The 26,953-nt window shown below is 35.2% G+C and overlaps 1 protein-coding gene across 1 annotated transcript in view; it reads left to right on the forward strand.

Annotated features, from left to right (window-relative positions):
* Window positions 1-11,972: 11,972 nt before the first annotated feature.
* The window catches only part of LOC132721719 (uncharacterized), a 77,419-nt gene continuing 62,438 nt past the window's right edge, over window positions 11,973-26,953 (forward strand). Inside the window, exons 1-3 of the mRNA XM_060706091.1 lie at window positions 11,973-11,991; window positions 12,486-12,617; window positions 17,740-17,844. Coding sequence (XP_060562074.1) covers window positions 11,973-11,991; window positions 12,486-12,617; window positions 17,740-17,844 — 256 coding nt within the window. The remainder of the gene's footprint in view (window positions 11,992-12,485; window positions 12,618-17,739; window positions 17,845-26,953) is intronic.

The raw sequence follows: 26,953 nt of genomic DNA on the forward strand, positions 1-26,953 counted from the left end.
ATATTTTTGTCCGGAAAAGCTTATCTCAAAAAAGTATTTGAGGTATCAACTTGAAACTTCATAGGTGGATAGATCTCATTGAGGAAGAGTGCAGTGCACAAGAATGATAACACTACCCTGCATAATTGTTTAGTTATTGCCCTTTTTTTATTTTTCAAAATTAATTTTTGTCCAGAGCATAACTCAAAAGGCCTTTGAGATATCATTATGAAACTTCATAGGTGCATAGATCTAACTCAGGAGGTGTGCAGTGCACAAGAATGATAACTCTACCTTTTATAATTTTTGAGTTATTGCCCTTTGTTATTTTTCATACTTGGCTATTATTGGCTGTAACTTTGTTATTTTTGAATGGATTGTCTTCAAACTTGAACATAATTATCTTCAGGGATATCCCTTAATAATAACTAGACAGACCTTGACCTTTACTTGTAAATGACCTTGACTTTGAAGGTCAAATTATTGAAATATTCATTGTTTTGGTGGTAACTGACTGTAACTTTGCTATTAATTATTGAAGGGATCAACTTCATATTATAACAGAACATTCTTGAGGACCAGACCTTGTTGTTTATCAAACCATTATTTGCTTGGGCTCTTTAATGACCTTGACTTAAAGGTTAAATTACTGAATTTTCTCAGATTTGTGCATTAACCCATTACTTTATATACACGCCTTTTAACGCCTTTTTCACCCCCCCCCCTTTTTGTTGTCTCAAATGATGAAAAAATGCCTTATTTAGGCCCCAAACACTTGTTTTTGTTTGAGAAATGTTGTTAAAAAAAGTGACCTCTTTTTCGGCGCGGACCCCCAACCAAAAGATACATCAGGGGGTTGCCCCCTTCTGTTTGGGGGGTTTGAAGGGGGGCGGAGTCCCCCTCATCGCCAAGAAAATTTTGGACTTGTGAGAGGCTGTAAATGACCCCAGATTGATCATAAGGTAACGTGTAACCAACGCTGAAAAGCATTTGACTCTATCTCAATCCATTGAGAAGTTGCAGCACTTTGAAATCAATTTTGATGGAAAAAATCAACGCAAAATAGTGATTTTTGGCAATTTTGAGATGTCCCCTCGTTGCCATGGTAACAGAAAATTTAAGCCTGAGCATGTTGTTGCAAGGGCAATTGTCCAGTCAACATTTGTGCCAAGTTTGATTAGTGTTGAAGCAGTTTTTATAGTATTATAGCAATTTGAACTTGTAACGGGAGACTTTTCAATGAAAACAGCCATTTTTCACAAAATGCTCATGAAGTAATGGGTTAAATGACCATTATTATATATTTATTGGTGTGTATGTGTGTATATATATATATATACATACATATCTATCATCATCATCATCATCATCAACAACAACAAAAACAACAACAACGAAATCAACAACAACGTGTTTCTATTTATAAAATTGCGTCATGTTTCTATTTATAGAATTGCGTCATGTTTCTATCTATAGAATTGCGTCATGTTTCTATTTATAGAAATTGCGTCAATTGCGTCATGTTTCTATTTATAGAAATTGCATCATGCATGTTTATATTTATAGAAATTGCATCATGTTTCTATTCATAGAAATTGCGTCATGTTTCTATTTATAGAAATTACGTCATGTTTCTATTTTTAGAAATTGCGTCAATTGCGTCATGTTTCTATTTATAGAAGTTGCGTCAATTGCGTCATGTTTCTATTTATAGAATTGTGTCATGTTTCTATTTATAGAATTGCGTCATGTTTCTATTTATAGAATTGCGTCATGTTTCTATTTATTGAATTGCTTCATGTTTCTATTTATAGAAATTGCGTCATGTTTCTATTTATAGAATTTCATCATGTTTCTATTTATAGAAATTGCGTCATCTTTCTATTTATAGAAATTGCCTCATGTTTCTATTTTTAGAAATTGTGTCATGTTTCTATTCATATATATATACAAAATAGATAAACAAAACTAATGTGACACGACAGACCAACTAAATTTATAAAAAGGAAACATTAAGATATGTTCAAACCTTTCTATGTTTGCGTTTGGAAAAAGTAAAAAGTGGAGCGTTGCCCCACCCGGCATTGGCTCTTGTTCAACTTAGAATTTACATTTAAGTTTGCATACCACCTCAGATATTTTCATATTCTATTGACATCTGGCTTTGAAACAAATTGAAATTTTATGCATAATAAGACTCTCTTCAAGGCCTATAACTGTAACATGGTTTTAAAGAAAAAATTTGCCCTTTTGTTAACGTTGAAAATTTTACATTATCAAGGTTTTTTTACTATCAAGCACTAAGAATAGTCGAGCGTTGCTGTCCTACCAACAGCTCTTGTTTAATAGATTAACATATATAGTAAGAGTAAAAACAACATATTTTAATTTTCTTGTTTGTGAAATTACAATGCCAAGACATCTAAAGATATTTGACATGAAGTATTTTGTTGCAGACAACTTAGAATATTTTAGAAATGATACTCGCAGTTTAAGTTTTAAAACCTGATTTTTTATATTTAAGAATTTTATCTCATGTGAGTGACATACAGCTATTATGGCTCTCTTGTTTTTTCATCTACTATTGTTTTAATTAATTCTAATTCTGAGATTGCCTTCTGTGGACTGTTGTTAGTCTTATTCTAGATTCCATCAGATCATTAATCATTTAACTTTCCATTTCTCTTCATGAACTTGTGAGTTTTTAGCTCACCTGTCACAAAGTGACAGGGTGAGCTTTTGTGATCGCTTTTTGTCCGTCGTCCGTCCGTCCGTAGGTAAACTTTTGCTTTAAATGACATCTCCTCATAAACCACTGAGCCAATTTCATCCAAACTTCACAGGAATGTTCCTTTGGTGGTCACCTTTAAAAATTGTTCAAAGAATTTAATTTCATGCAGAACTCTGGTTGCCATGGCAACCAAAAGAAAAAACTTTAAATATCTTCTTTTAAAAAACCATAAGAGCTAGAGCTTAGATATTTTTGGCATGAAAATCTTCTAGTGAGTGTCTTACCAAGTTTGTTCAAATAAAAGCCCTGGGGTCAAAAATTGGCCCCGCGGGGGGGGGGGGGGTCAATTGATTTTCCTATATGCATATAGTAAAAAACTTAAAAAATCTTCTTTTAAAGAACCCAAAGAGCTAGAGCTAAGATATTTAGTATGAAACATGTCTCTTAATGGGTGTCTACCAAGTTTGTTCAAATAAAAGGGCCCTTTGTGGTCAAAAATTGGGCCCCGACCCCTGGGGTCATAGATTTTTCCCTATATGCATATAGTAAAAACTTAAAAAATCTTCTTTTAAAGAACCGTAAGAGCTAGAGCTTTAGAACTTGGCAATGAAACATTTTTTTTTTTTTTTTTTTTTTTTTTTTTTCTGTTCTAGTGAATGTCTACCAAGTTTGTTCAAATAAAAGCCCTTGGATCAAAATTGGCCCCCGCCCAGGGGGTCATTGATTTTCCCTATATGCATATAGTAAAAACTTAAAAATCTTCTTTTAAAGAACCCAAAGAGCTAAGCTAAGATATTAAGCATGAAATATCTTCTAGTGAGTGTCTACCAAGTTTGTTCAAATTAAAGCCCTGGGGTAAAAATTTGGCCCCCGCCCGGGGGGTCATTGATTTTCCCTATATTGCATATAGTTAAAAACTTAAAAATCTTCTTTTAAAGAACCCCAAAGAGCTAGAGGCTTAGATATTTGGCATGAAAACATTTCTAGTGAATGTTCTACCAAGTTTGTTCAAATAAAAGCCCTGGGGTCAAAATTAACCCCCCCAGGGGGTCATAGATTTTCCCTATATGCATATAGTAAAAACTTAAAAATCTTTCTTTTAAGACAACCCAAAGAAGATAGAGCTAAGATATTTAGCATTGAAACATTTTCTAAATGAGTGTCTACCAAGTTTGTTCAAATAAAAGCCCTGGGGGTCAAAAGTGGGGGGGGGGGGGGCTCATTGATTTTTCCTTATATGTTTATAGCAAAAACTTAAAAAATCTTCTTTGGAAAAACCCAAATAGCTAGAGTTAAGATATTAAGCATGAAACATCTTAAATAAATATCTACAAGTTTGTAAAATAAAAGCCCGGGGGTCAAACGACGGGGCCCTGCCCAGGGGTTGTCATTTGTTTTAACTATATGTGTATAGTAAAAACTTTAAAAATTTTTCTTTTTAAAAAAGCCAATGAGCTAGAACTTAGACTGTTTAGCATGAAACAATCTTCTTATGGGTGTTCTACCAGTCTGTTCAATAAACAAATAAAAGCCCTTGGGGTAAAAATTGGCCCGGGGGGGGGGGGGGGGCCTATATACAGGTGAGCGACCTCAGGGCCATCATGGCCCTCTTGTTATGCAATATAAAGGAAATCTTTTGAACAACTTCTCTTTAAGCCTATAAATGGGCTATATATATTAAATTGGGCACCTGTTAATAAAATGCATACAATAACAGTGCTTTGTGAATATTATTACTTATAATGAAATTGACTGTAGTTCAAACTGAAATATTTTATACAGTCGACTCCACTTATAACGAACTCGCTTATACAGTGTAACTTCCGAATTCCGGAACTTCTGAAATCCGGAAATTTCTAAAAACCGAACAATTTTTTCGGTCCCGATTTTTTCCCTTCTATATTCTATTAATATAATACTTCTGAATTCCGGAACTTCTAAATTCTGAATTCCGGATGATATTTTCGTAAAATTAGAGTCAAATCAATGCAATTTTAACCTCCAAAAAACCGGAAATATCCAAAGGGTGTGAAATACATTTAAACTGCAGGAAAAGATTTAATCTCCCTATCGATTGTTTACTACATTAGCGGTGATCGTGTGATTTGACACGCGTTAAAAAATCACAAAACTGTGAATTGGTATGTTTGAAGTGAATGCGGTTAATCAAAGTCATTTACGGCGAGTCAGTTAATTTGAAGTGTTTATTAGCGGATTAAATGACAATTAATTGGACAATGTATGCATCGAACGTCTTTAGGGATTTTTATTGCATTTGATTAATAATTAATTAACTAGCATCGGACGATATGTAGTTTATGCAATTAACAACATTCTACAAACTGATAGAAATCCAAAAGCATTTGAAATCCAAAAGTCATTTGCAGGTAAAAGATGAAATGTGTTCTTTTCATTCACATCTTTATCTTGATTAAAAGACTATTAATAAATATGAATATTACAGTAAATGGCCAACATCTTCCTTGACATTTAGTGATATTAAGTGGCTTAGTCTTGTCCACATTATCATAAACCTCTGAATTCCGGAAACGTCTGAAATCTGAACTTTTTGACAAGTCCCATGGGTGTTCGGTTTTCGGAAGTTACACTGTAATGAATTATCGGTAATAGCGAACTAAATCTAAAATCTCCGGCGAGTCCTTCTTTACTTATATTAAATCGCATCGCTTAATACTTACTCGCTTATAACGAATTTTGGCAATAGCGAACCATTTTTTCAAGTCCCAAACGATGAAAAACATGTAAATTTCGTCGGTTATAACAAACTGTTTTGATTGAAATATCTGGATGCGCTCGATTAAAGATCAGTACCAAAAAAAACGCTATCCAATAATTATTCAATCAAAAAAAGCCGGATGAAAAACTGTACATTGAGTGTTGCTCAGAGCTTGAGGCATTTGGTTATGAAGCTTTAAAGGAGAATAGAAAACAATCCAAAAATAACTGATTTCTTCACATGTAACTTTTATCACTGACCTTAATTGTAATTTTAATCGTTTTTTAAAACAGGATATATACTAATATATATGCAGTTTTTTCATGTTTCAACTTTTTATAATGTAAAAATTTTTGATAAAAAATTTGAAACTTTGCTAAAATTAATCAAATACATTCATAATTTTTTTTAAATAAAATGTCTCGCATCAAATAACCGCTGCCGTAATATAGCGATATCATCGGTGACCGGTGACAGATATGGCTTTTTCCCGGCAAACTTGCCTGCCCAGCAAATCAAAAAGAGTTGTTGTTTCGCTTTTAGCGAACTTTGAATATAACGAACGATATTTTAATGTCCATTTGAGTTCGTTATAAGCGGAGCGACTGTATGTCCTTACTTGGATAATTTTTTACCAAACCTCATGACCCTTGCCTAAAATAAATTGGGGGCTATTGTGTACTGGGACAACTTGGGTTATAAAACAGAATTTTAATGGACATGGCTTCAGTATCATCACAAATCTAAATCTTTAGAAAACATGCATAAATTAAAAAGGTGAATAAAAAATGATATCTGTCATGTGTTACAGTTACCCCCATGCCAGATGAAATGTCCGGCATTATAGGTAAAACTATCAGAAATGCCAGTCTGCTATGCAAGGAAAATAAATAAAAGTTTATGGAAATAATGAATAAAAGTAAATAAGAAAATGAATGAGATTAAAAGGGTGATGGATTGAAGGTAAAAAGATGATGAGAGGGGGGGGGGAAGAATTATAAATAAGGTGAACCAGAAGAATAGAGATGGTGGAATGAAAGAAAAATAAAGAGAGGAGTTAAACAAGTAAATGTTAATGATAGAAATCAACGAAGGATAAAATTTAATAGGTGACTGAGAAAAATGAATGAAGACTAAAAAGGAGAGTGAGAAAAATGAATGAAACTTACCTGTAACAAAAGGTTGGTTCAACTGTTAATTTATTTCCAATAATTCAAGTAAAGTATATAAATGAAAGTGGGCCCATGGTTAACCCTTATATATGCCTAATGGTTGCTAAGTTTGGTTTGCATGGTGCATATTTAAAAGCAAACTTAAAAAGAACGTGCATTAATATAAAAAAAAATTCTTGATACAATGAGAAAAATAAAAAAGAGATTAGAACGTGAATGAGAAGACTGAATGAAGATTGGAAATTTGAATATTAAAAAGAAATGAAAGTTAATTAGGTGAATGAGAAAAATGAATATTGATTGAAAATGCATTGATGACTGTCTCAAAGATAACAAACTGTATTTCTATAATAGAGCATTTTAATTGTTTTAATTAAGGAAGCATGATTATATAATGATTTTTGTATGTATTAATGTACAGCTTCTACAACACCTACTTGTAAGTAGTATTTAATAACCACAATAATGTTAAATGATTTCTGGTAAATATCTGCATGTTGTTTGATATAATTGCTTTAAATGTGCTTTATGTGTCATATTATTTGAATTTATTTAGGCTTTGGATTATAATCAGATCAAGAATTTTCACTGCTACCCTGTTATATTGCTCTCCCATTGTTATGATAACCTTATTATAATGCTTAAGAATATAACCATTGCATTGTTTTATTGGTTTAATAGTGGATATATAAAAACGCATAACATACGAAACTTAAATATACACTACAGGTTTCTAATTTTTATCCTCTCATACCATGGTCAAGCACATTGAGAGGAAGTGCAGTGCACAAGAACCATAACCCCATCTTGACTAATTACAGAGTTATTGCCCTTTGTTACTTTTCCTTGTCTGGAGCATAACTTGAAAACTACTGGTTGGAATTCAAAACAACTTCATACAATTGTCAAGCACAATAAGGGGAAGTGCAGTGCACAAGAACCATAACTCTATCTAAAGTAATTACAGAGTAATTGCCCTTCGTTACTTTTCCATTGCTTTCTTTTTGTCCGGACCATAACTTGAAGACTAATTGTTGAATTCAATACAACTTCATACAGTTGTCAAGCACATTAAGAGGAAGTGCAGTGCATAAGAACCATAACTCCATTTTGACAAATTACAGAGTTATTGTCCTTTGTTACTTTTCCTTGTCCGCAGCATAACTTGAAAAACTACTGGTTGGAATTAAATTTCATACAATGGTCAAGCATGGTAAGGGGAAGTGCAGTGCTTAAGAACCATAACTCTATCTTGACAAATTATAGAGTTATTGCCCTTTGTTACTTTACCATTTCTTTTTTGTCCAGAGCATTACTTGTAGACTAATGGTTTGAATTCAATATAACTTCATACAATGGTTAAACACATTTAGAGGAAGTGCAGTGCACACGAACCATCTTGACTAATTACAGGATGATTGCCTGTTGTTACTTTTCCGTGTCCAGAGCATAACTTGAAAACTACTTGTTGGAATTCAATACAACTTCATACAGTTGTCAAGCACATTAAAAGGAAGTGCAGTGCACAAGAACTATAACTCGATTTTGACAAATTACAGAGTTATTGCCCTTTGATACTTATCCTTGTCCGGAACATAACTTAAAACATACTAGTTGGAATTCAAAACAACTTCATACAATGGTCAAGCCCAAACTGGACATTTTTTTCACTATTTGAGGCCTAAAAGGGGGGAGCCTGTTGAAAGTGCGTTGTTTCACGTACATATGAGGTAAAGGGTTAATATGGGTAATCTACTAATTGTTCTTGACTCACATCATGTATGACAATGTTCATAAGTTTAGCATTTTTATTATGCCCCCGCCATATAATGGCAGGGGCATATAGTGTTACCCTGTTCCGTCATTCCGTCCTTCCGTCATTCCGTCCTTCAGTCATCATCAGTTTCCGTTCATTATCTTAATAACCCTTGCACATATTGAACTCAAATTTGACATATGGATATGTCATGAGAAAATACAGGTCAAGTTCGAAATTGGTCATGGTTCGAATGATTTTTGGCAGAGTTATGCCCCTTTTACATTGAAAATAATATGAAATTTCAGTTTCCGTTCATTATCTTCCCAAACGGTTTCAAAACATTCAATTCAAAATTGACATATGGATATGTCATGAGAAAATACAGGTCAAGTTCGAAAATTGGTCATGGTTCGATGATTTTTTGGCAGAGTTATGCCCCTTTTACTTTGAAAATAATATGAAATTTTCAGTTTCCGTTCATTATCTACCCAACGGTACAACACATTCAACTCAAATTTGACATTTGACATATGGATATGTCATGAGAAAATACAGGTCAAGTTCGAAATTGGTCATGGTTCGATGATTTTTGGTAGAGTTATGCCCCTTTTACATTGAAAATAATATGAAATTTTCAGTTTCCGTTCATTATCTCCCAAACGGTTCAAAACATTCAATTCAAAATTGACATATGGATATGTCATGAAAAAATACAGGTCAAGTTCGAAATTGGTCATGGTTCGATGATTTTTGGCAGAGTTATGCCCCTTTTACTTTGAAAATAATATGAAATTTTCAGTTTCCATTCATTATCTACCCAACGGTACAACACATTCAACTCAAACTTGACATATTGATATGTCATGAGAAAATACAGGTCAAGTTCAAATTTGGTCATGGTTCGATGATTTTTGGCAGAGTTATGCCCCTTTTACTTTGAAATAATATGAGAAATTTTCAGTTTCCATTCATTAACTCCCCAATGGTACAACACATTCAACTCAAACTTGACATATGGATACGTCAAAGGAATGCGCAGGTCAAGTTCAAATTTGGTCATGGTTCAATGATTTTTGGCAGAGTTATGCCCTTTCACATTGAAAATAATATGAAATTTTCAGTTTCCGTTCATTATCTCCCCAATCGTACAACACATTTAGCTCAAAACTTGACATATCGATACGTCAAAGGAATGCGCAGGCCAAGTTCAAATTTGGTCATGGTTCGATGATTTTTGGCAGAGTTATGCCCCTTTTACTTTGAAAATAATATGAAATTTCAGTTTCTGTTTATTATCTCCCCAACAGTATTAAACATTCAACTCAAAATTTGACATATTGATACGTCAAAGGAATGCGCAGGTCAATTTCAAATTTGGTCATGGTTCGATGATTTTTGGCAGAGTTATGCCCCTTTCACTTTAAAAATAATATGAAATTTTCAGTTTCCGTTTATTATCTCCCAACAATATTACACATTCAACTCAAATTTGACATATGGATATGTTTTTGGAATGCGCAGACCAAGTTCGAATCTGGTCATGGTTCAATGATTTTTGGCAGAGTAATGCCCCTTTCACTTTGAAAATGATATGAAATTTACAGTTTCTGTTCATTATCAACCCAACAGTGTTACATATTCAACTCAAAATTGACATATAAGATATGTCAAAGGGAATGCGCAGGTCAAGTTGGAATTTGGTCATGGTTCGATGATTTTTTTGGCAGAGTTATGTCCCTTTCACTTTGAAAATAATATAGATACATCTTAGGAATAAGCAGTTTAAGTTTGAATTTGGTCGTGGTTCAATGATTTTAGACAAACTTATCTTTCCTGAATGTTGGAAAAATTTTGAACTTTCAGTTTCAGCACTCATACTTTTGTGGAAATGTATATAGCCATTATGTTGGCTACAAATATGCAATATGCTATTTTTAAAAGGTTAAGACTGAATATTTTCAGTGCCTTGAACATTGTATAAAAATGGTTAAGACTGAATAATTTCAGTGCCTTGAACATTGTATAAAAATGGTTTGTGCTAACATTGAAAAGTTTTAAGGGCTTTGAACTTAGAATGAAAAAAATAATTTGTGCAAACAAATTTGGAACTAAATATTATAACATCTGAAATTTTGGCTGCATGCGGGGGCATCCGTGGCATGATGACACATTTCTAGTTTCAAAAGTCTCCCCTTCAGTTCAAGAATTTTGCTTTTAAAAATGTTATATTCTGATTACAAACAGGGATGTCCTGTGTCTGTCAGTCTCTAAAACCTGTTGCCAGTGGGATCTCTTTAAAAGAACTTGGAACTTTTCCAACAAATTTACTTGAAATAAAGAAAAGTTGAAACATTAAATATACATATTTAGCTTGAGAAAATTTGATCTTTTGATTATCTGTATAAAGATAAGTTCCTTATTAAATAAATTTTTAAGAACTTAACACATTTCTATGATATAGAAAAAAGTTCATTCATGTCTTCCACAATGGTAGAATTGAATTGCCATGACACTTTAGAATGTTGCTGACATACTTCTTGTGGGTTTCTGACTGGTAGGGGACTTAAGTTTTGCTTGCAATACTTTGATAATTTGCTTGTTTGAAATGTTAGTTCAACCTTCTCAACCACATTCAGGCCGATGTCTGTTCCATATATTATAGTTTACTTAAGATGAAATATAATTGTTTTGATGCCAGACATTTAGTTCTATGAGTCTCTGGTTTGTCTGATATTATACAATATACATATTAAGACATGCAGTGTCTTATTCTTCAATAAAATTCCCCATTGTTTTTCGTATCCTAGAAAAGACACTGGACATGCACTCCGATTTCCAGAAGATCATTTAATAATCTGTTATATATTGTTACAAATATTCCTGTATAATCATTTGTCTTCAAAATCAATTTTTGTTATTTTTTCTTTCAATACTGTATGTGTAGAAATATTCGAGGGCTTCAAATTTTCGCGATCTTTGCGGTGACATTCGATCCGCGAATTCATGTTCAGCGCAAATATTTCTACAGCAATAATTTCTTAATAGTCATATTTTTTAGCGCATCTATAGAACAATGTATATCAGTGTGTTAACGGCTGCCATAAGTTGGTATCCGAGGGATTTTACTGTTGTATAAACTGTACATGTAACATTCAGCTCTGTATTTAAATCAGTTTGCTAGTGTATTATTGTTTGACTGATATGATTATCGGATTCTTGTATAAGAATATACATGTTTGAACAATACCATTGCATCACGCTATTTATTTCATAGTCTGAGTCATAAATGTCTTGGCATCTGATCAGATTATATTTTGTTTTTTTAAACAAACAATACAAACAACACAAACAATAACGATTTTAACTGATGAAAACATGACAAACAAAACACAATTACTCAGTCAACATTTTAACAAATTCCGTGAAAAGATTATGGTCTAATTCAGTGCTGTTTAAAACTGTGAAAAAGCACGCACGTTAACGGACATTCATTTGTTTGCCATAATCTGTCCACTAGACAAATTGAATGTCTTTGTTCTGTACAATAGCGTATTGTTTGACACCAGGTGTTGAAAATAACTGTGAAGTCCCACAATGATTTATACAGTAAAAAGTATGTAAAATGAAAGAAGGCTGCTTGCGAAAACCATTGCCTAATCGTGTAAGAGTAATTTCCCTAATTTTTTAACCTGATGGGTGAGCGCAAATTTATGATTTTCTGCAGTAACCTCCGCGAATTCAAAATAGCGCGAATATTTGTATATACCCCCAAAATGGACCTTTCCGCGAAAATTTGCTTCCGCGAATTTAAATACACATACAGTATTTCTTTCAATAAATATATGAATTTTTAAGTTTGATAATTATCTTAGATTCAAGGCATGATAAAAACTATGGTGTGTCTTTAAGTCTTTTTTTAGATTCAAGAAATATAATTATTTGGGTAGCCCTGAAATATCAACGTTTTGGCACAGATAAAAACATATACATAAATATCCCCATCCCATTGCAAATTGCAATACTTTGATAATTTAACTCTATTTAAATTGCCTTGAACTAGAAGCAAATCTTTAATTGTGACTGATAAAAGACATGAATATACTTGAGCAAAATTATTTTCTATTTCAGATTGCAAATGTGAGTGTGATTGTGGGTGTAAAACTATTGTAATTGTTGGTATCGTATTTGGCATATTGGGCGCAATAGGTCTTCTTATTAATGTTGTTGGAATTCCAGCAGGTAAGTCAATTATTTCTTCTTTTAGCTAGTTGAATAGAGAGCATTAACAGAAAATCTGAAAGTGCAGAAAAATTAACGAAAATTATAGCATAAAATCTGCTATTTTCCCCTCTTTTGTCCATGTTATATCGGGACCAAAACCATGTGTTAACATAGTCACGCGCTCTTGTTATAGCCCTGTTTTACCTATGCGCAATATATACAGGGCCAAGTAAACAAAAAAAGTGACGATTTGGCCTGTTTGCCAAAGTGTTATATTGAAATTATTGATTTGAGGACCTCAATCGCATATTCAAGTAACTATGCCGGAAATATGGCGTAAAGACATGGCTGCTAATCTTGGTTGTCGCCCTTTCTAAGAAACGGACAGTTGTCAATGTAAACAAATAAATGTCATTCAGTTTAACCCTCAAATTAACTTCCAAAACAAGGTAACACAAAATGAATATGAGAAAATGTTGTTTTATTGATGTTTATATTGATAAATGCTATTTATATTTCTTTGAGAGAATAATGTTTAGTGCCTGATACACTTTTATAAACTTGTGAGCTTGAAAAAAAACAACAATTCAATCTGTAATTTCTGATAACACCAGTTGATCTTTTTTCTACCGTCAATCTGAAATCATTCTAAGAATTTCTGAGGGTCATGTTTTGTCTTGAGCAGAGTAATTTTTTGTTTTGTTTTTTTTTTCCTTGAAATCTCTTATGATAAGCTTTGTTTCGAATTTTGGAACTGTTCTGAGCATTAGAATTTCCCAAGTAGTTGGCCCCAGAAAAATAAAACGCATACGTAAAACATGTAGAATTGGATAAATACCGTCCAAGCACAAGGATTTAATGTATGTGTTTTGTATTAATCTTTTTAAAAAATTATGCTATAAAGCGTCAATGCACGTTAATAATGTGTTATAAAGTCTGCAGAGTCCCTCGGAACTGTTGCAGCCCTCGCCCTACCGGGCTCGGACACCAACCGTTCCTCGGGTCTCTGCAGACATTATAACACTAAAAAAACATGCGTTAACCCTATATTATTGTTTAACAGTTGGATATTTTTGTGAAAGTTAAAAAAACAAAAAATATTTTTGTTTTTGGCCGGGTTGCACTGGTGCAAACCCGGGTTATAGTATGGTGAATGTTGGGAAGCAGGCGGGCGGGGAAAAACTTTCGTAACAGTTTTCTCAGCAACTACTATCACAGCCTTTTGATATTTGGTATACAGCATCAACACATGGTCCCATACTGTGGGATTCGATTTCAGGTCTGTCGCTCATCTACTTCCTGTTTGCTGACTTAGTAAAATTTTCTACATTAATGGTCAATAGTAGGAAATTTTCGTAACAGTTTTCTCAGCAACTACTTATCAAAGCCTTTTGATATTTAGTGTACAGCATCAACACATTGTCCCATACTGTGGGATTCTATTTCAGGTCTGTCGCTCATCTACTTCCTGTTTGCTGACTTAGTTAAATTTTCAACATTAATGGTCAATAGTAGGAGATTTTCGTAACAGTTTTCTTGGCAATTATATATCACAGCCTTTTGATATTTAGTGTACAGCATCAACACATTGTATCATATTGTGGGATTCGATTTCAGGTCTGTCACTCATCTACTTCCTATTTGCCGACTTAGTTAAATTTTCTACATTAATGGTCAATAGTAGGAAATTTTCGTAACAGTTTTCTTGGCAACTACTTATCACAGCCTTTTGATATTTTGTATACAGCATCAATACTGTGGGATTCGATTTCAGGTCTGTCTCTTATCCACTTCCTGTTTGCACAGGAAACATAACTCCATCTTGACTTATTACAGAGTTATTGCCCTTTGTTACTTTCCATTGCTTTTTTTGTCCGGAGCATAACTTGAAGACTAATGGTTGGAATTCAATATAACTTCATACAATGGTCAAGCACATTGAGAGGAAGTGCAGTGCACAAGAACCATAACTCTATCTTGACTAATTACAGAGTTATTGCCCTTTGTTACTTTTCCTTGTCCAGAGCATAACTTAAAAGGTACTGGTTGGAATTCAAAACAACTTCATACAATGGTCAAGCACAATAAGAGGAAGTGCAGTGCACAAGAACTATAACTCCATCTTCAGTATTTATAAAGTAATTGCCCTTTGTTCCTTTTCCTTGTCTTTCTGCAGCATGCCCACTGGATTTTTTAAAAGTAAGTACAGTACCCACCTGTTTTGTAAAATGTGGGTCCAGCTTAAAAAATGTGGGTACACTTTTCCAGACAAATAAAATGATGAAAAAATAAAAGAAAAACTCATTTTATATTCAGATTTTAATAAATTAAAATGCCGCCTTATACGTGGTTTTATTAATTTTATTACAATAGATTAAGAACAGCCCTAAAATATCATATGATATTAAAAACATTCATGACAACCAAAAACCAAAATTTTCAGCGAATTAAAAAGACAAAAATATATGAACAGATCAAACAATGACAATGTAATATTTTTATACATTCAAAATAAAGACAGACATCAAGGTTTACGAAAGTCATTGGTCATGTGACATGTCAGCTGACAGTTATCATTTTCACTTGACCGCAGCGGAAAATTAGGCCATGACAGCTGTGGAATCTTCTTGATTTTTATTTGTTTTGTCGTCAATGCATATATTATACATAATTTATTATTAACTTATTTTATTTGAGAGAAATACAGGAAATTACCGTCTGCAACGTAAAAAAAAAGCTATTAACTCTTCAGAAAATTGTCAACCATGATTTACAGTATTATGACGTAACACACAGGTGCTCAAATTTGTCAAGCGTTTTTGGCTACCGGCCACTATATTCTGGCTATTTACCTATAGGTTGCGGACCACCAATTTATTACCGATTTTGTTCATTTACCATCGGCAATTAATGTGCGTTTTTGGACGCACATATTTTGAAAATTTTGCGTACTCATTGTATTTTCTGCGTGAAAAACGCAAGTTTGTGCATTTCTGGGCATGCTGTTTCTGGACTTATTACAGAGTAATTCAATAAAACTTCATCAATCGCCAACCACATTGAAAGGAAATGCAACATACAAGAACCACAACTATCTTTATTTGCCCACAACCATAACTCTATTTCAATTCTTTAACAAGGTATTCTGTTACTAGTAACATCCTCATTTCCAAAGCAGTCTTGTGGGGGTATTAATCACATTTAGTGATAGTTCTAGTTTATTCAGTAATATAGAAAATGGTTAATTGAATGGCAACTGGCGCATCTACTTTTTAAGCATCTATGTAAGAATTTTGAACATGATTACAGCTATAAACTATTTTGTCAGGCACTTTAAATGTATGCAGTATTGTGAAAAACTAGTGTTAATTAACTCTTTGAATAAATTTACTGTTGGACTAAAGACGTTTATTCTATTTTCCCATTAAAGATCATCATCAGAATCTATGGTACACTTTTCCAATTGGAAAAAAACTTTCTTTTTTATCGAAACAGTTTTGAAAGTGTCTTTTTTACTCAAGACTTGAAATTGTTGTACCCTTAACAAGTTTGTCTAAAAATCTCAAGCTCACCTCAAGGTGAACTGTTGTGAATAATGATACCCTTATGTCCTTCATCCTTCTTCAACAATTTTACTCTAACAATATGTTCCCCTAAACATCTTTGCCAATATTGATGAAAATGTACAGGAACATTGTTTTTGATGGAAATTGCAGTGGCTCATTATCCTAAAACTTCAAAGTTGTCTTTGAATTTGCCAGAAAATATAGAAAATAGTATCAAACCAATAACTTGTCATTCCATGGGCCCTCAGCTGTTATACTTTACAAATGCAATGTCTTGGTCAGTTGATGACCCCTTTTGTTTTGTGGTCAAAGGTCAAGGTTGCATTTTCCTTGTTTTTCAAAATGTTTCTAATGGGTAAATCTACAACCCATGAGCCCTTAACCCTCGTACTTCACATATGCATTGGTCTTGACCAATAGATGACCTCTGATGATTTTTTTGTCAAGGGGTTAAAGGACAAGGTCACATATATGTTTATGTCATAACTATGTCAGGCCACTAACTAGACAACACATGGATCTTTGGCCTTTTAGGATTTTTAGTCAAGGAGTCAAATTTCATGGTCACATTGACCTTGTATGCCATTATGTTTGCAGGCCAAATACTCAACAATCATGGGCCCTTGGCCCTAATACTTCAGAGGTGTATTGGTCTTGGCCATTAGATGACTTCTATTGATTTTCAGAGTAATGTGTCAAAGTCACATTGAATTTGTATGTCAAAACAAATTCCAACCAACAACCTGAAAACCTGTGGTTCCTCTAACCTCATACTTCAGTGGCACATTGCACTTAACCAGTAGAAAATCCCTTTAAGTTTTGGATACAAAGGTCAAGGTCACAAAAACTTTGTATGCTAAAAAGTTTACAGAGCAACATTGCATGCAACTTCAGACATGTTGAAGAAGGGACATGCATATTTCACAAACATCTCATGTGAAATTTTAAACTTATTGAACACATGATCTATATTTGTGAAAACACACTAACCTTTCAATGACTGACACTTTTGCAAACATTTTCATAGAGATCCCCCACCTTAAAGTGTACACATATTTCAGGAAGTAATGTCAGCTATTTATTATTGTAGCAAGAATGCTACATCCTTGAAAATGGGAAGTAGTGATCCAATACAGGTGTCTCCTGTGTTCAGAATTCTGTCTCTCTTCCCTACACTGAATTTTTAATTTAAAAAAGAAAATATTTTGGTAGGAATAGTCAGATGACATGCACCTGCTCAGAAACATGTGTTTGTGGTAGAATTTAAATTTCAATTTTGTCTAATTGGCATTGACATTGCTTTTTAAATGGACATAGCTGTTTGACTTTCATCATATGACATCCTATATTGTGCCATGAGTTGTAATTATGGAATCTTTAGAAGCCAAAAGGTACCATCTTCATAATAACATTGTATTATGCTAAGGTTTTTGAAGGGATATTGAAAGCATTTTAATTCTGTATGAAATATGATAAAACTTTATTCATTCTAAGTGTGCAAAAAAAATTATAAGATGTTTTTTCAAAATATGAAAGCTGACTTGATATGTTTAATATAAAAACTTACATTTCAGGATTTTTTGGTGAGAGAACACCACTACTGGTCTCTGGTGGCATAGGTATTGTCTGTGATGTAATAAGCTTGGTATTAAGCGCAGTTGTTAAGGAATGTTGTGAAGGTAAGACCAAAAATGTGAATATAATATACATACTTTTTAGCTCGACTATACGAAGTATATGGAGAGCTGTCCTACTCGCCCCGGCGTCGGCGTCCGCGTCCAGATTTTAGATTAAAGTTTTGGTGCAGTAAAATATTTTTCACTATAACTTTGTCATTTCTTAAGGTATCAACTTCAAACTTCAAATATATGTTCCTTATCATCAACCACATCTTATGTGACAAGGTTCATAACTCTAGCACCAATATTTTCAGATTTATCTCCCCTTGAACTTAGAATTTTCCTTAAAAAATACTATTTTTTACTGATACTTCTTTATTTCTTAAGGGATCAACCTCATACTTCAAATATATGTACCTTATCATCATCCCCATCTTATGTGACAAGGTTCATAACTCTAGCACCAATACTTTCAGATTTATCTCCCCTTGAACTTAGAATTTTCCTCAAAAAATAATATTTCTTACTGTTTCTTCTTTATTTCCTAAGGGATCAACCTCATACTTCAAATACATTTACGTTATCATCTTCCCCATCTTATGTGACAAGGTTCATAACTCTAGCACCAATATTTTCAGATTTATCTCCCCTTGAACTTAGAATTTTCCATAAAAAATATTATTTTTTACTGTAACTTATTATGCCCCCATTTCGAAGAAAAGGGGGTATATTGCTTTGCACTTGTCGGTCCGTCGGTCCGTCGGTCTGTCGGTCCGTCGGTCCGTCGGTCCGTAGACCAAATGGTTTCCGAGTGATAACTAAAGAACCCTTAGGCCTAGGAACTTCAAACTTGGTATGGTGATTGGTCATGACCAGTAGATGACCCCTATTGATTTTGGGGTCAAGGGGTCAAAGGTCAAGGTCATATTGACCTTGAAAGCAAAAAACGGTTTCCGATCAATAAGTTCAAGAACTTAAGGCCTAGGAACTTCAAAACTTGGATATGGTGATTGGTCATGACCAGTAGATGACCCCTATTGATTTTGGGGTCAAGGGGTCAAGGTCAAGGTCACGCTGACCTGGAAGGTAAAGCGGTTTCTGATCAATAAATGAAGAACACTTAGGCCTAGCAACTTCAAACTTGGCACGATGATTGCTCATGACCAGTAGATGACCTTTATTTATTCTTGAGTCAAGGGGTCAAAGGTCAAGGTCACATTGACCTTGAAAGCAAAAAACGGTTTCCGATCAATGACTAAAGAACCTTAAGGCCTAGGAAACTTAAAACTTGGTATGGTGATTGGTCATGACCAGTAGATGACCCCTATTGATTTTGGAGTCAAGGGTCAAAGGTCAAGGTCACATTGACCTTGAAAGCAAAAACGGTTTCCGATCAATAACTAAAGAACCTTAAGGCCTAGGAACTTCAAACTTGGTATGGTGATTAGTCATGACCAGTAGATGACCCCTATTGATTTTGGGTCAAAGGTCAAGGTCACATTGACCTTAAAAGCAAAAATGGTTTCCCGATCAATAACTAAAGAACCTTAAGGCCTAGGAACTTCAAACTTGGTATGGTGATTGTCATGAGTTCAGTAGATGACCCCTATTGATTTTGGGGTCAAGGGGTCAAAGGTCAAGGTCACATTGACCTTGTAAGCAAAAACGGTTTCTGATCAATAACTAAAGAACCTTAAAGGCCTAGGAACTTCAAACTTGGTATGGTGATTGGTCATGATCAGTAGATGACCCCTATTGAGTTTTTGGGGTCAAGGGGTCAAAGGTCAAGGTCACATTGACTTTGTAGGTAAAAACGGTTTCGATCAATACCTAAAGAACTTTAAGGCTTAGGAACATCAAAACTTTGGGTATTGGTGATTGGTCATGATCAGTAGATGACCCTATTGATTTTGGGGTCAAGGGGTCAAAGGTCAAGGTCACATTGACCTTTGTAGGTAAAAACGGTTTCCGATCAATAACTAAAGAACCTTAAGGCCTAGGAACTTCAAACTTGGTATGGTGATTGGTCATGATCAGTAGGATGACCCATATAGATTTTGGGTCAAGGGGTCAAAGGTCAAGGTCACATTGACTTTTAAGTAAAAACGGTTTCTGATCAATAACAAAAGAAACCCTTAGGCCTAGGAACTTCAAACTTGGTATGGTGATTGGTTATGACCAATCAGAGATGACCCTATTGATTTTGGCGTTAAGGGGTCAAAGGTCAAGGTCACATTGGACCTTGGTAGGTAAAAACGGTTTTCCGATCAATAATGAAAGAACCCTTAGGCCTAGGGACTTTCAAACTTGAAGATGGTGATTGGGTCATGATCAGTAGATGACCCCTATTGATTTTGGGGTCTAGGGGTCAAAGGTCAAGGTCACATTGACCTCTTAGGTAAAAAACCGGTTTCCGAATCAATAACTAAAGAACCCTTAGGCCTAGGAACTTCAAACTTGGTATGGTGATTGGTCATGACCAGCAGATGACCCCTAATTGATTTTGGGGTTAAAGGGGTTAAAGGGCAAGGTCAACATTGACCTTGTAGGTAAAAATGCTTTCTGATCAATAACTTAAGAACCCTTATGCCTAGGAACTTCAAACTTTGGTATGGTGATTGGTCATGACAGCAGATGACCTATTGATTTTGGGGTCAAGGGGTCAAAGGTCAAGGTCCACATTGACCTTGTAGGTAAAAACGGTTTCCGATCAATTAACAAAAAACGCTTAGGCCTAGGAACTTCAAAACTTTTGTGTGATGATTGGTCATGACCAGCAGATGACCCCTATTGAGTTTTTCGTGAAGGGGTCAAAGGTCAAGGTCACATTGACCTTTTAAGTAAAAACGGTTTCTGATCAATAACTCAAGAACGCTTAGGCCTAGGAACTTCAAACTTGGTTATGGGTGATTTGTCATGACCAGGCAGATTACTCCTATTGATTTTGGGATCAAGGGGTCAAAGGTCAAGGTCACAATGACCTTGTAAGTAAAAACGGTTTCTGATCAATAACTAAAGAACGCTTCGGCCTAGGAACTTCAAACTTGGCATGGTGATTGGTCATGACCAGCAGATGACCCCTATTAATTTTGGGGTCAAAGGTCAAGGTCACATTGACCTTGTATGTTAAAACGGTTTCTGATCAATAATAAGAGAACCCTTAGGCCTAGGAACTTCAAACTTGGCATGGTGATTGGTCATGACCAGCAGATGACCCCTATTAATTTTGGGGTCAAGGGGTCAAAGGTCAAGGTCACATTGACCTTGTAGGTAAAAACAGTTTCTGATCAATTTACTAAAAACGCCTAGGCCTAGGAACTTCAAACTTTGTATGATGATTGGTCGTGACCAGCAGATGACCCCTATTGAGTTTTGGGTCAAGGGGTCAAAGGTCAAGGTCATGACCAGTAGATACTTTATAACCCTTATTAATTGTTTGATCACTGGGTCAGAAGTCATGCATAATAACCTTATCACATGACTAATTGGCTGCTGATAGGGGGCATACATGTTTTACAAACATATCTTGTTTCTAAAGGGATCAACTTCATACTTCAAATATATTTACCTTATCATCATCCACATCTTATGTGACAAGGTTCATAACTCTAGCACCAATATTGCAATAATTATCTCCCCATAAACTTAGATTTTATTTACTAGAAAAATGTTATTTTTTATTTTAACTTTTTTACTTTTAAAGGTATCTACCTCAAACTTCAAATACTTATTCCTTATCATCAATTACATTTTATGTGACAGTGTTCATAACTCTTGAAGCAATATTTACAGATTTATCTCTCTTTGAACTTAGGATTTTCTTTAAGAAATATAATAACTTCTTTACTTTTTAAGGTATCTACTTCAAACTTCAAATATATATATTTCTTATCATTACACAAATGTTGTGTGGCAAGATCCATAACTCTAGCATGACTATTTCTAGAATTATTCCCCTTGATCTTGGAATTTATGTTAACAAATGTTATTTTTTTACTATAACTTAATACATAATTATACATAATTGATTTTTCTTTCATAGTTTTGTCCTCCTTACTGTGTCCAGTATTTTATTAGTCGAGCTTCGCTGTCTCCTGTGACAGCTCTTGTTTATATAGAAATTAATATGTTTACCATGTCACAGATCAAAAAACAAGAGGTTTAAGCCGGATTGTAACTTTGTCATGCATTGAAGTATTTTGAAATGACATGGCATATATGTCTACCACATCAAGACAAAGTGTCACATCCAAGACCCATGTCCCTACCTCCAAAATCAAGGTGATTAACTTGCTATGCATTGCACTTTATATCACAACAACAATATGAAGCAATTAGTAAGTCTGGGATCAGTGGCATATAGCAATTTGTGTGTATGGGTGCATGTGTGTATCCAATTTCTACTGACACTTGCCAGGATTGTTCCTTGTTTGAAGGGCTTCCAATACTTTGCAGGACTGTTCCTTGGGTTCAGGGTGAGCTTATGTATCAAAGGGGGATTTTCAAGCATCTGTCTTCCATCAACATTCATCTTCTTCTCTGAAACTCCTGAGCAAATTTACTTCAAATTTGATTTGTAGCATCCTTGTGACAGTCTCACTTCAATTTGCTCATATCATTTCAGTTGGCCCCTTTTAGGGGTCAACAGAGTTTTAAATAGAAAATATTTAAAACATCTTTTTCTACTGAACTAATTGATGAATGATCTACAAACTACTACTGTCTGTAGCAGTCTTAGATGGTCTGTAACACTTTCATGTCTGCTCCATAACTTTTTAACAACTGAAAGATTTTTGAAATTACTTGGCACTAATGATAACCATTATGAGACGATGTGCAGAGCGCAATAATTGGGTTGCTATCCTCAAGATCAAGTGTTAAAAAGTGTACATTAAAAGTCTACAATTCGTGTTTGCTCCAAAACCATTATGACGCGATGTGCAGAGCGCAATCATTGGGTTGCTACCCCCAAGGTTAAGGTCACACTTAAAGGTCAAGTATTAAAAGTCTACAATTTGTGTCCGCTCCACAACTTTTAAACTGCTGAAAATACTTTGAAATTACTTGGCACAAGTGATCACCATCATGAGACAATGTGCAGAGCATAATAATTGGGTTGCTTCCCTCAAGGTAACACTTCAAGGTCAATTGTTAAAAAGTCTACATTTTAAGTCCGCTTCATAACTTTTAAATTGCTGAAATTTTTTTTAAATTACTTGACACAAGTGATCACCATTATGAGATAATGTGCAGAGTGCAATATTTGGGTTGCTACACCTAAGGTCAAGGTCACACTTAAAGGTCAAGTGTGAAAAAATGAACATTTTGTATCCACTCTATAACTTTGAATCGCTGAAATTTTTTTGAACTTGGCAGAATTATCTCTCCTAAAAACATAAAAAAATATATTTTATTGTTTTCTGGAAGTACAGTATCTCCAGTAATATCTACAGTTGATTATCAACTTTCAGTATATTATTGTCCCCCGCCTTTTCGAAGAAAAAAGGGGGATATAGAAATAGGCTCCGTCCGTCTGTCCGTCTTTCCATCCGTCTGTCTGTCCGCACTCACAGGAGAGTAATTATGTGGCTAGAGGGACAATAGGTAACTGTTCTTTCTCTTTGATGTCATTCATTCCGTAATGCTTTTATGTGGCTATTTTCTTTTGCGTGGCTAAAAAGAACAATAGAGAGAACAATAGAGTAGCCACATAATTACTGTCCTGTGAGAACGTCCGTCTGCCCGTCCCTCTGTCCTTCCGTCACACTTTCGTGTCTGGTCCATAACTTTGTCATTTATTGAAGGAATCTGAAATAACTTGGCACAAATGTTTGTTATAATAAGACGATGTGTCATGCGCAACATTCAGACCCCTACCTCCAGGGTCAAGGTCGCACTTGCTCATTCAAGGTCAACATTGTCTATTTGAGGGTATATGTCGTGTCCGGTCCATAACTTTTTTATCTTTGAAGGGATTTTGTAAATACTTGCCACAATTGTTCACAATAATGAGAAAATGTGTCATGCAAAACAACCGGTCACCTACCTCCAAGGTCAAGGTCACACTTGGAGGTCAAAGATTAACATAATCTGTTACAGGGTATATTTTGTGGCTGGTCCATAACTTTGTCATTTATTGAAGGAATCTGAAATAACTTGGCACAAATGTTTGTTATAATAAGACGATATGTCATGTGCAACAACCAGACCTCTACTTCTAGGGTCAAGGTCGCACTCGCTCAATCAAGGTCAACACTATCTATTTGAGGGTATATCTCGTGTCCGGTCTATAACTTTCTTATCTTTGAAGGGATTTTGTTAATACTTGCCACAATTGTTCACAATAATGAGATGATGTGTCATGCGCAACAATCGGTCACCAACCTCCAAGGTCAAGGTCACACTTGGAGTTCAAAGATTAACATAGTCTGTTATAGGGTATATTTTGTGTCTGGTCCATAACTTTTTCTTATATCAAAGGATTTTGAAAATATTTGGCACAAATAGTCACTATAATAAGAGGATGTGTCATGCACAACACCAGTATCCCTACCTCCAAGGTCAAGGTCACATTTTGAGGTCAAAAGTTAACATAGTCTTTTAAAGGGTATATATTGTGTCCAATGTAGAACTGTTTTATATTTCAAGGGATTTTGAAATAACTTGGCACAAATAGTCACAATAATAAGACGTTATGTCAAGTACAACACCTGCACCCTTACCTCCAAGGTCAAGGTGACACTTAGAGGTCAAAATAACAGAGTCTGTTATATGGTATATTTTGTGTCCCGTCCATAACTTCTTCATAGATCAAGGGATTTTGAAAATACTTGGCACAAATAGTCACAATGATAAGATGATATGTCTTGCGTAACACCAGTGTCCCTACCTCCAATGTCAAGGTCACACTTAGAGGTCAAAGCTTAACATGATATATTTTTATGCCCCCATTTCGAAGAAAAGGGGGTATATTGCTTTGCACTTGTCGGTCCGTCGGTCCGTAGACCAAATGGTTTCCGAGTGATAACTAAAGAACCCTTAGGCCTAGGAACTTCAAACTTGGTATGGTGATTGGTCATGACCAGTAGATGACCCCTATTGATTTTGGGGTCAAGGGGTCAAAGGTCAAGGTCACATTGACCTTGAAAGCAAAAACGGTTTCCGATCAATAACTAAAGAACCTTAAGGCCTAGGAACTTCAAACTTGGTATGGTGATTGGTCATGACCAGTAGATGACCCCTATTGATTTTGGGGTCAAGGGGTCAAAGGTCAAGTTCACATTGACCTTGTAAGCAAAAACGGTTTCCGATCAATAACTAAAGAACCTTAAGGCCTAGGAACTTCAAACTTGGTATGGTGATTGGTCATGACCAGTAGATGACCCCTATTGATTTTGGGGTCAAGGGGTCAAAGGTCAAGGTCACATTGACCTTGAAAGCAAAAACGGTTTCCGATCAATATCTAAAGAACCTTAAGGCCTAGGAACTTCAAACTTGGTATGGTGATTGGTCATGACCAGTAGATGACCCCTATTGATTTTGGGGTCAAGGGGTCAAAGGTCAAGGTCACATTGACCTTGAAAGCAAAAACGGTTTCCGATCAATATCTAAAGAACCTTAAGGCCTAGGAACTTCAAACTTGGTATGGTGATTGGTCATGATCAGTAGATGACCCCTATTGATTTTGGGGTCAATGGGTCAAAGGTCAAGGTCACATTGACCTTGTAGGTAAAAACGGTTTCCAATCAATAACTAAAGAACCTTAAGGCCTAGGAACTTCAAACTTGGTATGGTGATTGGTTATGACCAATCAGTTGACCCCTATTGATTTTGGGGTTAAGGGGTCAAAGGTCAAGGTCACATTGACCTTGTAGGTAAAAACGGTTTCCGATCAATAATGAAAGAACCCTTAGGCCTAGGGACTTCAAACTTGAGATGGTGATTGGTCATGATCAGTAAATGACCCCTATTGATTTTGGGTCAAGGGGTCAAAGGTCAAGGTCACATTGACCTCTTAGGTAAAAACGGTTTCCGATCAATAACTAAAGAACCCTTAGGCCTAGGAACTTCAAACTTGGTATGGTGATTGGTCATGACCAGCAGATGACCCCTATTGATTTTGGGGTTAAGGGGTTAAAGGGCAAGGTCACATTGACCTTGTAGGTAAAAATGCTTTCCGATCAATAACTTAAGAACCCTTATGCCTAGGAACTTCAAACTTGGTATGGTGATTGGTCATGACCAGCAGATGACCTATTGATTTTGGGGTCAAGCGGTCAAAGGTCAAGGTCACATTGACCTTGTAGGTAAAAACGGTTTACGATCAATTAACTAAAAACGCTTAGACCTAGGAACTTCAACCTTTGTGTGATGATTGGTCATGACCAGCAGATGACCCCTATTGAGTTTTAGGTGAAGGGGTCAAAGGTCAAGGTCACATTGACCTTTTAAGTAAAAACGGTTTCTGATCAATAACTCAAGAACACTTAGGCCTAGGAACTTCAAACTTGGTATGGTGATTTGTCATGACCAGCAGATTACTCCTATTGATTTTGGAATTAAGGGGTAAAAGGTCAAGGTCACAATGACCTTGTAAGTAAAAACGGTTTCTGATCAATAACTAAAGAACGCTTCGGCCTAGGAACTTCAAACTTGGCATGGTGATTGGTCATGACTAGCAGATGACCCCTATTGATTTTGGGGTCAAAGGTCAAGGTCACATTGACCTTGTATGTTAAAACGGTTTCTGATCAATAATAAGAGAACCCTTAGGCCTAGGAACTTCAACCTAGGCATGGTGATTGGTCATGACCAGCAGATGACCCCTATTGATTTTGGGGTCAAGGGGTCAAAGGTCAAGGTCACATTGACCTTGTAGGTAAAAACGGTTTCTGATCAATTTACTAAAAACGCCTAGGCCTAGGAACTTCAAACTTTGTATGATGATTGGTCGAGACCAGCAGATGACCCCTATTGAGTTTTGGGTCAAGGGGTCAAAGGTCAAGGTCATGACCAGTAGATACTTTATAACCCTTATTAATTGTTTGATCACTGGGTCTGAAGTCATGCATAATAACCATATCACATGACTAATTGGCTGCTGATAGGGGGCATACATGTTTTACAAACATATCTTGTTAAATTCTGTGTTTCATTTTATTTCTTTAAT

The sequence above is a fragment of the Ruditapes philippinarum genome, unplaced genomic scaffold (assembly GCF_026571515.1).
Source record: "Ruditapes philippinarum isolate M1 unplaced genomic scaffold, ASM2657151v2 ctg2703_1_1_1_1, whole genome shotgun sequence".
NCBI lineage: Eukaryota > Metazoa > Mollusca > Bivalvia > Venerida > Veneridae > Ruditapes > Ruditapes philippinarum.